This window comes from Thamnophis sirtalis, unplaced genomic scaffold (assembly GCF_051295495.1).
Source record: "Thamnophis sirtalis isolate CommonGarterSnake01/CBP01778 unplaced genomic scaffold, rThaSir2_p1.2 scaffold_1, whole genome shotgun sequence".
In the NCBI taxonomy this organism is placed as follows: domain Eukaryota; kingdom Metazoa; phylum Chordata; class Lepidosauria; order Squamata; family Natricidae; genus Thamnophis; species Thamnophis sirtalis.
This window is the reverse complement of record NW_028261381.1, coordinates 102,065,603-102,078,735: the sequence shown is the minus strand read 5'-3', so window position 1 is coordinate 102,078,735 and position 13,133 is coordinate 102,065,603. Positions and strand designations below refer to the sequence as shown.

Here is a 13,133-nt window from a genome sequence, read left to right as displayed (position 1 = left end):
TGGTCTTCTGCTTAGATGGTGGGACTTCTTCTTCCTCTACTTTACTCCTTCATCCCTATCCAATTTAGCTTTATCCACAATTTTAGCAGAACAATTGCACGTCTCATGATACTTTTTATTTATTTTTAGTTATAAAATATTTATTTTGAATTATATCAAAGCAATAGCAGGAGAATACACGAAAACTCAACATTTAGCAATAGCATAAAAGCAATTCCTAGTCATTGCATTTTATATTTTAGAAAATTACACACAATATGGCACAAATGGGGCATATGACCACAAACCTTTTCTCTGCTCCTCTAAGAATGTATTGGGATGAATAACAATATCACAATCTCTTTAAAAACATCCTTTTGACCATTAGAAATGGTTAAGTTAGCAACCTAATTAGTTGCACCTATCTTTCTTCTTGCATTATTGGATAGAACAGGATTTTTCTTTTTGTGACGTGGACAGAGATCATAGTATGTTCTCAACATTATCTGAAAATGAGGCCCAACATGGAAGATGGTTTTCTAAATTTAAATTATGAACATCATCAGCAGAAAGGCTATAAAACGCTAATTGCAAGGCTTCTCAGGTTATGTTGAAGCTATATATAGAACAGAATAATAAGTAGTATTGTGGCCTGAATTTCAATTAATGCCTCCAAAATAACCCAATGTCCTTTAAAAGACAGAGGATAATAAATAGTGAATGGTGACAGCTTAAAGTTGGCAAACTTTTGTGATCTAAACTGTAGTTTTAAAATCTTATTTCATATTATTTTTTTCTCATAATTTATTATTCTGCAAAAATCAGCTGTAGGAATAATTATTCACTCTGACTTCCTAAATAAATATAGGTAGTAAATTCTTTATACAAATGAATTCTGGTTACTGATCATTAAAATAAGCAACAAAAGCAGAGGCCAATTTACTTTACTAATTTATAGTAAAAGTAAAGTTATTTTACTGTATAATGAAACAATTTTTTATAACAGGTTAGAATTTTTTAGTCATGCCTTTACTCCAACTAAAACCAATGTGACATAAGATAATAATTATTAACGTGTTCTGTTCATTTCAGTGTAATATAATTTTATCTGGAAAGTAGAAATATAGTCTCCTAATAAATCATATATGCTATTTTAAATAGTGAAAAAGGAAAATAGAAATCATTATTAGGTTAACTATGGTCTAAGATCATGATGGTGAACCTATGGCATGCGTGCCACAGGTGGAAGGCAGAGCCCTCTCTGCGGGCACATGAGCCATCGCCTAGCTCAGCTCCAATGTGCATGCATGCGTGCCTCCCTCTGGCCAGCTGGTTTTTGGGTCTCACATGAGGGGACTGCGTGCGCATGTGTGGGATCCAAGCGCATGCACAGAGGGGAACGCAGGGGGGTGCGCGCAAGGGCATTTCATTATGGGTGCGCGTGTGTGCTTTCAGCACATGATGACAAAAAGGTTAGACATCACTGTCCTAGGACATATATTGCTGCCACAATGAAACAAAGAGGGAAAAACACACTTCTCCAACAGTAGTATTAATATTTAATACTTTTAGTTATTATTCAGTGTCTTATGAATAATACAGAACATTCTTTATGGAAAAACTCACTGTGTATATTTTAATTTTAAGCATTATTTTCCTTAAAGTATCATAATATTTATTCTGCAGTGTGAGATAATTTTTTTAATACAGATAGTCCTTGACTTACAACCATTCATTCAGTTACTGTTCAACATTATGACAGGACTGAAGGGATGCCTGAGCCCAGCACAAAGTTACTGCCCCTGCAGCCACAGAGCATATGAAAAGCAACAGGGGAAACAACATATATTACATAAGCTTGATTATTTATCTACAGTTATAGATCAATTATAAATTGATTTGTAAGTTATAAATATACAGTTAGTTCTTGAATATTTATGAAGACAAAATTATTAATAAAAGTCAGAAGTATAATCCACATGAAAACCAATCAGTACAAAATTGGCAATGCATTTTGAAGCATTTATCTTAATACCTGTCCTGCTGTTAAGAATCGTACAAATGAAAACAGCTTAAAAAAAAGAAAGCTATAGTTCTTATCTCCCCAGGTTTTGTTTAAGTATGTAAAATATAATAATAGGCTATTGCTTCCAAAATATACAAGAAATCTAGCATAAAAAAGGCACATATCCTAATAGTTATGCAGATTTTAATTGCAGAGTTCTTTAGCCAAAACTGTCATTTCATTTTTAAATAGAGGAATCTGCATTTAGCAAACTGGAAATGGATGAAATATTAGGGTTTAAGCTGTAAATACCCGTATGATGTATTGTAGTATTATGTGTATTTTCTGTTTTTAGTCCAAGAACTGGAAATATTTTGCTAACATTTACAGTAATAAGAAGAAAGGAAGTAGATACTTAATGGAGAATGGAAGTAGTATAGAAAAGTAGTAGAAAGAAATAAGCAACTGTATACGCAAAGAAGTTCTTGTCCTACTCCTTCAATCCTGAAACTTTTCAGTTTTAAACCCAGATTCTTAGGTAGTCAGATTTTAAATTCAGTACTTATCAAGAATATGACAACCAAATCCCAACGACACTGCAATTTGGTTTTAGGTCCTTGAAAAATGTAATTTTATAATAAACTGGGGCTCGAGCATATTATTTAAAAAGAATTAATAATAATATGGTTTCACCATGCCTTTCACTCAAATTTGAATGGCTGTTTTGATTAAATGTGTGCGTGAGTGCATGCATTTTGGGGATTAGGGCATGACATAAAAATTATAAAGCAAAGTATTAAGGAACAAGTATGCACGGAGACACATTTATTTTAGATTTTTCACTATTTGGTTTGGAAACTAAAACTTTAAAATGTATTGCAGATGCCAAAGAACATGGTTTAATATATTATCTATATTTAATACATGACATCCTGTAGTCAACAAAAATAATACTGGATTTTCTCTTTGTTCCTCTACAGCAGTATACATGAATGCTGCATGAATGCTACATAAATTCTAGCATCTTTTAAATAAAAATGAAAACATTATTAACAGTCCTAAATAGAGGCAACGATCTGGAAAGAGTATCTAGGTAATATCTAGCATGATCTAATCAGAAAATGTGCAGAGATACTGAAATTGGAAATAGCCAAGGTGAAAAAAAAAAGAAACAATTATTCTTAATGAAACTTAAATTAAAAAAAAATCTGCAGGAGCTATTGCTTTTTTTAATACTGTAATTCTCAACCATAGCAATTTTATGATGAGTGGATTTCAAAACCCAGAATTTCTCTTCCCGGTCATTCTATCTGAGGAATTCTGGGAATTGAAGTCCACACATTTTTTTTTTTAAGTAATCTTTATTGGTTATACAATTTTTTTAAAGAGTAAAACATACAAATACAAATACAATTTTAAACATAACCCCCCCCCGCCCCGTGGTGACAGTCATTCACAGCCCAACTTTTTTTTTCCTTACTCATTGTTTAGTCTCTAAGCTGCATCTTCTCGTTACAAAATTCAGGGATCTATTACAATACCCATGTTCACTTTTAGTTCCCATTGTTAACAACTGCTATTTGACTTTCCCCGTTTTAAGTCCCTGCTGTTCTCCTTGTCACCCACATATACCATAGGTTCCAGCTAAGATAATGTTCCGTTTCTCCTTTGTCCCTCAGCCAACCCGTCATTCTGTCCATTTCTGCACATTCATAGATCTTTTTAATTATGGCATCTTTCGACTATATGGTAGTAAATTTCCAAAATTGTGCATAAGTTATTCTTGCAGCGACAATTATATGTAGGCTCAAATGCCATATTGATTTACTCATGTTTTCTGGTTTTATGCTTTAATAAAAAATTCTCGGGTTTCCATTCCATGCTTGCCCCAGTAACCTCTTTTAGCCATTTTTGAATCCTTCTCCAGTATTTCGTGGCCTCAGTACAAGACCACCAAATATGGTAGAATGTGCCATCCCTTCTTCCGCATTTCCAACACAGTGGAGATAACCCAGGAAACATTTCGTCTAACCTCATTGGGGGGAAGTGCCATCTACAAATCATCTTGTATATGTTTTCTTTAAATGCTGTAGATATTGTAAGTTTAATAGTCTTACTCTATAGATCCCACCATTTGCCCATTTCAATCTCATAGCCAAAGTTTCTCTCCCACGCTATTAGAAGGCTTTTATCCATCTCTTCTTTAACATCTTGACAGGTCAAAAACTGATAAATCTTCGATAACATTTTCTTATCTCCACCAAACAAAATCTTATCTAGCCCCTGAGGGTTTGGGTAGATCCCAAACCGTACCCTATCGCTTTTAAACCTGTTTCTAACCTGTAAATATTCCCACCATTCCAGATTCCTGCCCTGCTGCTCTAATTCCATCTTAGTTTTCATGTTGCCATCTTCTGTCATAATGTCTTTATATGTTATGTTTCTTGTCCAATTAAATACACTGGGATGCATTAAGGCCTCTAACGGTGCCAACCAGCACGGAACCCTAAGATAGTATTTTTTCCTCATCTTTTCCCAGGCCCCCATCAAAATCTTCTGAATATAATGTCCCATGAAGTACCTAAGGGGGGGTATCTCTTTCTTGCCAGAGGGAGGCATGCCATCCCTGGGGGAGGTCATGTCCCTCTATAGCCAATAGGCGCCTTCTACTCAACGTCACCCAATCCTTCACCCATGTCTTAATTGCTGCATTATAATATGCTTCCCAGTTGGGTACTCCAAAGCCTCCCAGTTCTTTACGTTTTTGCAACATTTGGGCTTTAATTCGTGCTTTCTTGCCTTGCCATATAAATCGAGCCACTATTGTCTCCAAAGATTTTAAAAAAATTTTGTCCAAAAAAATTGGACAAAATTGGTGCCGTTTGAAACAGAAACAAAAATTTCGGTACTACATGTGTCTTAACTGTCGCAATCCTGCCCATCAAAGACAGTTGTTTACCACTCCAATTAGTCATATCCTTAGATACCTGTTGTAGCAATTTCATATAGTTATCTACCTTGATAGAGGAACATCTCTCCGTGAGCCAAATTCCCAAGTATTGCGAATACTTGGCCATGTTAATCCCTAACAGACTTTGTACTTCCCTTTTCTGGTTCAAACTCATATTCTTAATTAACAGTTTTGTCTTCTCTTTATTTATACGTTGCCCCGCTATCCTACCATACTCCTCTATTTTATGTAAAAGTTGTATCCCAGAAGCCATAGGATCCTCCAGAATAAAAACAAGGTCGTCGGCAAAAGCCTGGACCTTAAATTCCCGAGCTTTAGCTCGTAACCCTTTAATTTGTGTATCACTCCTCACTATTCTAAGAAGGGGTGCTAATGTGAGGATAAACAGTAGGGGGGATAACGGGCAACCTTGTCTTGTGCCTTTACCAATCTCAATATTGCCCGCCTCTTCTCCATTTACCAATAATGTTGCAGTTTGTTGTACATAAATTGCCCGAACTGCATTTAAGAAGTTTTCTCCAAACTTCTTTTTTCTAATTGTGACAACATAAACTTCCAATTTACCCAATCAAAAGCCTTTTGTGCGTCAAGAAACATAAAGGCCACTTGTTTATCCGACCGGGCTTCATAATATTCTAAGGCATCCAAAATAATTCTAACATTATCTTTCAAATGCCTTGACGGCAGGAAGCCGTTCTGATCAGGGTGTATAAATTTACTAAGGAAGAATTTAAGTCTATCTGCCAGAATAGCTGCAAAGATTTTATAATCCACATTCAAAAGTGAAATGGGCCTATAATTTTTGATTTGGGTACGGTCAGCTCCAGCTTTAGGCAAAAGGGTTATATAGAGCCAAGGTGGCGCAGTGGTTAAATGCAGCACTGCAGGCTACTGCTAGATCAGCAGTTCAGCGGTTCAAATCTCACCGGCTCAGGGTTGACTCAGCCTTCCATCCTTCCGAGGTGGGTAAAATGAGGACCCAGATTGTTGGGGGCAATATGCTGACTCTCTGTAAACCACTTAGAGAGGGCTGAAAGCCCTATGAAGCGGTATATAAGTCTACTGCTATTGCTATAGGCCTCAGCCCACGATTTTGGTGCGATAGAATCCGTCAAGACAGCATTAAATATTACTATCATCCCTTGTCCTAAGATTTCCAAAAAAGTTTTATAGATTTCAACTGGCAAACCATCCATGCCAGGAGTTTTGTTGTTTTCCATTTTTTTGACTGCCTTTTCTAATTCATCTATTGTTATCTTTTGGTTTAGTACCCCTTTCGCTTCATTTGAGATCTTGGGTAGATTTGCATTATCTCAAAATTCCTTAATTTGGTCCTCAGAAATTTCTTCTCTACTATATAGTTGCTGAAAAAAACCTTGAATAATTTCCTGTTTCTCCCCCTTGGTTTCTACTAATTCCCCTTTACTATTCTGCAGTTGAGCTATACGTCTGCTCTCTCTTTCTTTCCGAAGTCTATAAGAGAACCAACGACCCGGTTTGTTAGCATGCTCAAAAAAGTTTTGCTTAATTCCACTAAGTTTCCGAGCAACATCCTCCTGGTCTAGAAGAGATATCCCGTGCTTAATTCTAGTCATTTCTTCTTTTTTCCTATCATCTAGTAGATCCTGATGCAAGGCTTTTTCTACCACCTCCAATTTGGCTACCCATTTTGCCCTCTCTTCTAATTTTTTCCTCTGTGTGCCTATTGTATATTTAATATCTAGGCCTCTCATATAAGCCTTGGCCATATCCCAAAGTATTTGTGGGGTTACTCCCTTCCTATTTTCTTCAAAAAAAAAAAAAACTCATTTCCCTTTTAAACATTTGTTGAAATTCTTGTTCTTTCACTATCTCTGTATTCATCATCCACCTTCTCTTCCTCCCGTCTTACTCCTTTCCACACCAATAAGAGTGGATTATGATCAGCCCAGGTATTAACCTCGATTGCTGCTTCCTTAATCAAATCCACGATTTCTGGGGTCAGCCAGGCCATGTCAATCCTAGAACAAGATTGATGTCTATGTGAATAGAAAGTAAATTGTTGTTTCTGTGGGTGGAGATCACACCATACATCCTTTAATTCATATTCCTCCCTCATGTCTTCAAAAGTTTTGGGCAGAGCTCTCCTCCTTTCTCTTAAGTCCATACATTTTGAAGTTGCTAAGGTTGAGAAACATTGGGCAAACATAGTGACCAAACATAACTATAGAAACTATGGGAAAAATGAGCTGTTAGGATATTAATTTGGGAATATTTTCAATAATAGCTTACCACTGCAGGTGGAAGACGTGATGTTGTACAGAAATGGATAGAACTGCAAACAACGGATCAGCTTCAGGTTCCTCTCACACTCAAGACATTTGGTGGCAATATCTAGAGCATTTCTGAAAACCTGTAAAGCCCCACTGACATTCTTCAGAGCCAAGTAGGCATTTCCTAGGCTCAAAAGGGTCAGAGGCTAAAAGGAGAAAAACAAACTTTTCTCAATATAGACACATGGGAGAAAAGGCCAGAATTTCACTTGCTTATGCTAATTATGTAGCTTTAACTTTTCCAAGAAATTCAGGAAAAAAACTCCTAATCTTTTAAAAACTCTTCTACTGCTAAGTGATAAAAAGAACTGGAATTTTTACAGTAATTACTTTCTTGGGCATTCTTTTTTTTAACAAAATAGTTTAGGCTATATACATTCTTGTATTAACACAATTTTAATTTCAAATGAAGACTAAAATTATTGAGTGGCAAACTAATAGGATGACAAGAAAAGAAAGAGATTCTCTGTACTACAGTGAGGTTATCCATCTAGTTGTTATTAAATATATTTCTTGGATCCTAACTACAGCTCATAAACCATCTTTAATTCTAATCCTTCTGAAACCTTCTGGACAAGGAAAAAAGCCAAAATTAGAAAACAGCTGCTTTCATGTTATGTATTCAAACTTTATTTTTCATAGTTTTCCTGGTTTACACTAGATAAGAAGTAACAGTCCTGCAAACATTCATTTCCTAGTTCAAAATACAGGAAGTCCTCAAGGTACAACCCTAATGAAGCCTGCCCATAAGTCAAAAAATTCATCAAATGAATCAATTTTAAAATCAAATTTGTTAATTGATTCAAATTGGTCATTAAATGAACCAAGAGCTGACTATTTCCCACAATTTGCTAATTGATCACTGCCACCCTTTACTGAATGGACAGGCTTTCCCTGCTGTTGCTGGCTGCCCTCAACTGTTTCTGGTGCTGCCGTTAGCTGAGGAACTAAATTGCCTCCAAGGCAATTCCCAGAGCTCTCCACTTACAATTGCTTTTTAAAAAAGAAATCACTAGCTGCTAGTCAGCTCAAATGTCTCCAGGTAGCTGCATGGGGTGTGGGGTGGGGAATTTACAGAACTCTTGGCTTGAATCACATTAAAAAAAAACTTGACCCTGCTAAACTCAAAAAAACCAAAAACAAACTCAGTGCTGGCTGCAAAATCACCAGATCTTGTTTGGCTATATTACCAGGGGAAAAAAAAACCCTGCTGGCTTCAGGAAATTGCATATTGTAACCCCGAATGGCAAAGAGGAGTCACAGAATTAAAAATGGCTGCCCCTGCAAGTCACATGGCTACAGAGGCCTCTTTTTGAATTTCTAATATAAATACTCTTTCTGGATAAATTTGTTCTTGTGAAAATTAGCTAAATAAATGATCGTAAGGTGGGAGGGGGAGGGGAGAAATACCTGTAGTGCAAAAACCTGCTTTTCAAAGTTTGAATAAAAGGAGTACTTCCATATTTCCATTTGAAACTCTTATGAAAGAGCAAAAGTGGAGACAGGAAATTTTGCTTTTCTCCTCTGAGAAAAATCACTTACCTCAGAATCATTGATGGCTAAAGCTTTGTGGAGAAGCTTGCTGGCATCTAGGTGAAAGCCATAATGAATGAGGAGGTTTGCTAGGTTGACTAAAGGAATATCTTGAAATTCATGAGGGGTCAAGTTAAATGCTTTTTGTAAACAGGTAAAGGCAAAGGTGCCATTTCCAAGTGCACGCCAATAAAGGCTAGCCTCATTGAGTACCAGCCATAAGGGTTCCCTTGCCTAAAAGTCAATGGAAAAAGAAAAGAAAAAAGAAAAAGAGTAAACATCCTCCTTATTAATTTCACTGTTAGTTGTAGTATTTACCATTTGTCAATCTAGCTGCACATACACGTCTAAAGCATTTCCATTAATTAAAAAAAGTCATGCTTACAAAAACAAGTTGCATATACAATTAAAATTCCTTTATTGAAAGGAATGGGGCTTTTTCTTGCTTTCCAGAGTGAGACTAAAGCAATAGGTTTGGGATTTTCCTTACACTAAAAGTAGCATTTATAAATATAACATGAAAAATGGCAAAACATAAGATAAAAACTAGGAAGAGAGATATGTTTAATTCTACAATACTGAACTAGAAACAAGCTGGATTTTAACAAAACTTATTTGTAAAACAGGTCAAATCTAGAATTGAGTGGAACAGTATGACTTGCATTTCTCAGATGAGAGTAACCCTTTTTTCCACATTCAGTTTCTTTTCTTTGCATTCTTGAAAAACGCTTTTAGTGAAGTGAGAAAACAAAAATAACCTTTTCTCCTATCATCTATAACGGTAGTGATGGGACTCCACAGCTACATGTAGCGCCTGAATATCTTGATTCCAGCTTCTACAATCAGCCTAAGGTTGCTATTAAATTGTCATTTTAATATCATATTAGTTACAATTAATTTTAATGGTAAATTAAGTATGGTAACATTTAAATCTTGTCTTTGGTTCACCGACAAAACCGCGAAGCCCTTTTCCACGCCGACATAACCGCGGAGGGCAAATCCGTACCTTCCGAAGCGCTCAGCAAAATGCTTTTACTAGCATTCAAAAGCTAACCCTAACCCTAACCCTAAACATAACACTAACCCTAACCCTTACCTTAACTTAAATCGGCTTTCTGTCGCCGCACTGTTCTAAAGCGCCCTTCTGTCGCCGCACTGTTGTCGCCGCGGTGATGACGGCGCAGTTTTAGCGACGCGGTTTTGTCAGCGCGCTTTTGTCGGGTCACGCTTGCCTTTGCCAGCCCAATATTTTTGAGCAAGGATTTCTATCATGCCAATTAAAGGCTAAACATGGTCATAACCCAAAATCTTTGTATAATTTAAGAATCCAGAAGTAATCGTGGCAGTGATTTTGCAAATTATTTACACCAACTTCTTGCTCAGTGGAGGAACCCACTAGTACATCATCCCTGACTTCTGGTTTGAAAGTTCAATGGCAATCTCCCTCAGTTTTGATTGACTTATATGAATTTTAAAAAATCCTGTTCTACTATGAAGCAGTGCATGCAAATCCAATTAATTATCAGTCATTTTGAATACCCTGTTAAGTAAAAAAGGCAGAGTATAAATTGAATAGCTTATTAAATCCAGATTTAATTTTAATATCCCTTAAGTCAGTATTTTTTAATCAAATAACTCACATTACAATGATAAAAGTATCTATGTACATATATTCCTTTAGGATTTATTATTTTATAATTTTTAAGAGTCAAGATTAGCATTCATAAAATGGAATAGCATATAAATAAAAAAAACCATTCTGCTATGCCTTACTTATTCTAATACCTTATATGGTGAGGCATAGTCATTCCTCAACTGTTTAATATTATTTTACCTTTAATCACATGGCATATAACTGTATGGTATTTTATAAGTATTTATAAAGCCTCAACAAACTCCAAGAAGTTTTCAAATATAACACCAGATATGTGGATGAAGCTTAACCTGTTGACACCATACAGCTGCAATTTCAAAACATATCTGATGAAATTTTCATCAAAGGCTTTTCAGCAAATTTGGCAGTTATGGAATAATAGGACTGTTATTTTATGAATTATTAACTGGTTAAAAGTGGAAATCTGGAACAGTGCTCTTTAGAATCTATGCTTGGATTATGCTTTTTAACTTGTTCATAAATTATGGTAATGTAGTAATCACTAATAGACAAATAAGTTTGGAAATGATAGCAGAGTATTCAGATTATGAAAACCTGAGGTGATTGTGATTCAGAATCCCCCTTTTAAACTGGATATTAATTAAACAATAAATAAGGTTCAATTTAAATAAATGTAAACATATCCATATTAGTGCAAAATTTGCTCTGATGGACAAAGTTCTTTAATCTCACATACATACTGTACATATAGAGGGGATTTCAGATGTTTGTACCTAACTAGGATAAAAAAAGATAATAAATACATCAATGAAGACAATAGTTCAGTATGCAGTGGGTGTATATTCCATGCAGGGGACAGAAACAAACTAAAATAAAACTGCATAAAATTAACACAAATCTATTATATATCAGAATCTGGAGCATTGTATACATTATGGCCCTTACTTGAAACAGATTTAAAAACAGAGCTGGAAAAGCCCAGAAGGCAAGGAAAATGATAAGACTGAAGTATATTAAACAGAAGTACTTTTTGTGGGCTTGAAGTTCAGAACATAAAAGTAGTATTAATTGCTTGGCATAAACATTCTTGCAATTATTACTAAGTCAGTAATCAATATTCTGTACTGTTTTTACAAGGAACTTTACATAACAATAAATCACACCATCAAAAAACAAACCCAAAGGCTTTCTTATAAAGAATGGAACTCACCTTTAAAATGGCATGATAGATGAGTGATCCTATTTGTTGCTGTGTAACTGACTGATTGTTGACACGAGAATATAAGATCTGCATGAAAAATTGTTTTAAACAGAAAATATAAAAAGCTTTTATTGAAGAAAAAAATAAGATTTTGTATAAAAGACAAGACTATTTGAAAATCTTAAATGCTGTGGTGCCAGCTCTCTGGAACATTATTTCTCCAGAGATTATATTGATCTTGCCTCTGTCAGCCTTTCACGTGGACTTAAATAGCTTTGTCACTGATCCTGAGGTCTGGCAGAGACTGGGCAATGGTTATACAGATCTCTTGTTTTATATTGTTTGTTTTTCGCCTTAGCTATATTTTACATGTGGTTGTAAAAACATCAATTAAAATGGGGTACAAATCAAATATTGCACAATATATATTTTCCCTTCTCTCATGCCCAATGCAACATTTATTCCATGCCTTATTCTCCCCCAAAACTTTAGTTTCATCTATTTCTCACGGTGAATAGACAGGCAGAAGATGAAATGATAATTATTATATAATGTAAAATATTTTAATATTAGGAGACTACCATCACTGATTGGTGGGTGATGGCAACCTAGCATTAAAGTTGAGTAAAGGTGTTTAATTGTTCCCAATCAATCTCTTAACCATAAGCAAAGTTTAAAAAATTATACTTCATAGTATTCTGTTTCCCTGAAAATAAGATCTCCCTGGATAATAAGCTCATTCAGGCTTTTTAGCGCATGCGCTAAAATAAGCCCTCTCCTGAAAATATTGCAACACAGCGGCAGCCATGAGGTGACCATGCTCACTGCCTCCTGCACCTCAAAAATAATAACACCTCCCCACAAATAAGGCCAAGCACTTATTTTGGGGGTGAAAAGAAAATAAGACCCTGTCTTGTTTTCGGGGAAACACGGTAGTACAAAGTGTGCATTACCTTTGGTTCATAGTTTATTATGATCTTTTTAAATATGGGATATGTTTCAATAGTTGCATGTATCATGCATACAAAACCATCTTGAAAACAACAGGGAAATTGCAATGCGGATTATTATCATCAACTAAAACACAAATCTTATAATAGTTTCCTTTTTTTAATATTCATCTGTTTCTAAATTTGAATTTTATATGGGGAACATTTACTGTGGGGAGTATCTATTTATAAAACATAGACAATGTACATGCTAACAAACTAGCACATGTTTACAAGAATAAACTTACTTGCTTTGCATAATCATCTGGCATCTTTTCTGTTAAATCTAGATGGCTGTTTAGTTCTTTGATCCAGAAATACACAGAGTCACTGTTAGGAATATCAGTAATGGAAGAACAATCTGGCTCATTAAATTCTGTCTGTGTGAGATCTTCTCCTGGATTGCCAAGTAATGAATGAATTCTAATAATGAAAACACAGTAGAATAACCATATGATTCAGATTGCAGAGTAATAATCCCAGACAGCAGAGCTAAATCCATGTGGGGAAACTAGTAGAGGCAGAACT

The 13,133-nt window shown here is 35.4% G+C and overlaps 1 protein-coding gene across 3 annotated transcripts in view; it reads right to left on the bottom strand.

The window, feature by feature from the left end:
* The window catches only part of TTC17 (tetratricopeptide repeat domain 17), a 73,863-nt gene that overhangs the window by 17,232 nt on the left and 43,498 nt on the right, over positions 1–13,133 (bottom strand). For all 3 annotated transcript variants that reach the window (XM_014064941.2, XM_014064943.2, XM_014064942.2), the window contains exons 13-16: positions 12,854–13,028; positions 11,626–11,703; positions 8,810–9,034; positions 7,227–7,413 (exon numbers count right to left, since the gene is read on the bottom strand). In XM_014064941.2, the coding sequence (XP_013920416.2) occupies positions 7,227–7,413; positions 8,810–9,034; positions 11,626–11,703; positions 12,854–13,028 (665 nt within the window). The remainder of the gene's footprint in view (positions 1–7,226; positions 7,414–8,809; positions 9,035–11,625; positions 11,704–12,853; positions 13,029–13,133) is intronic.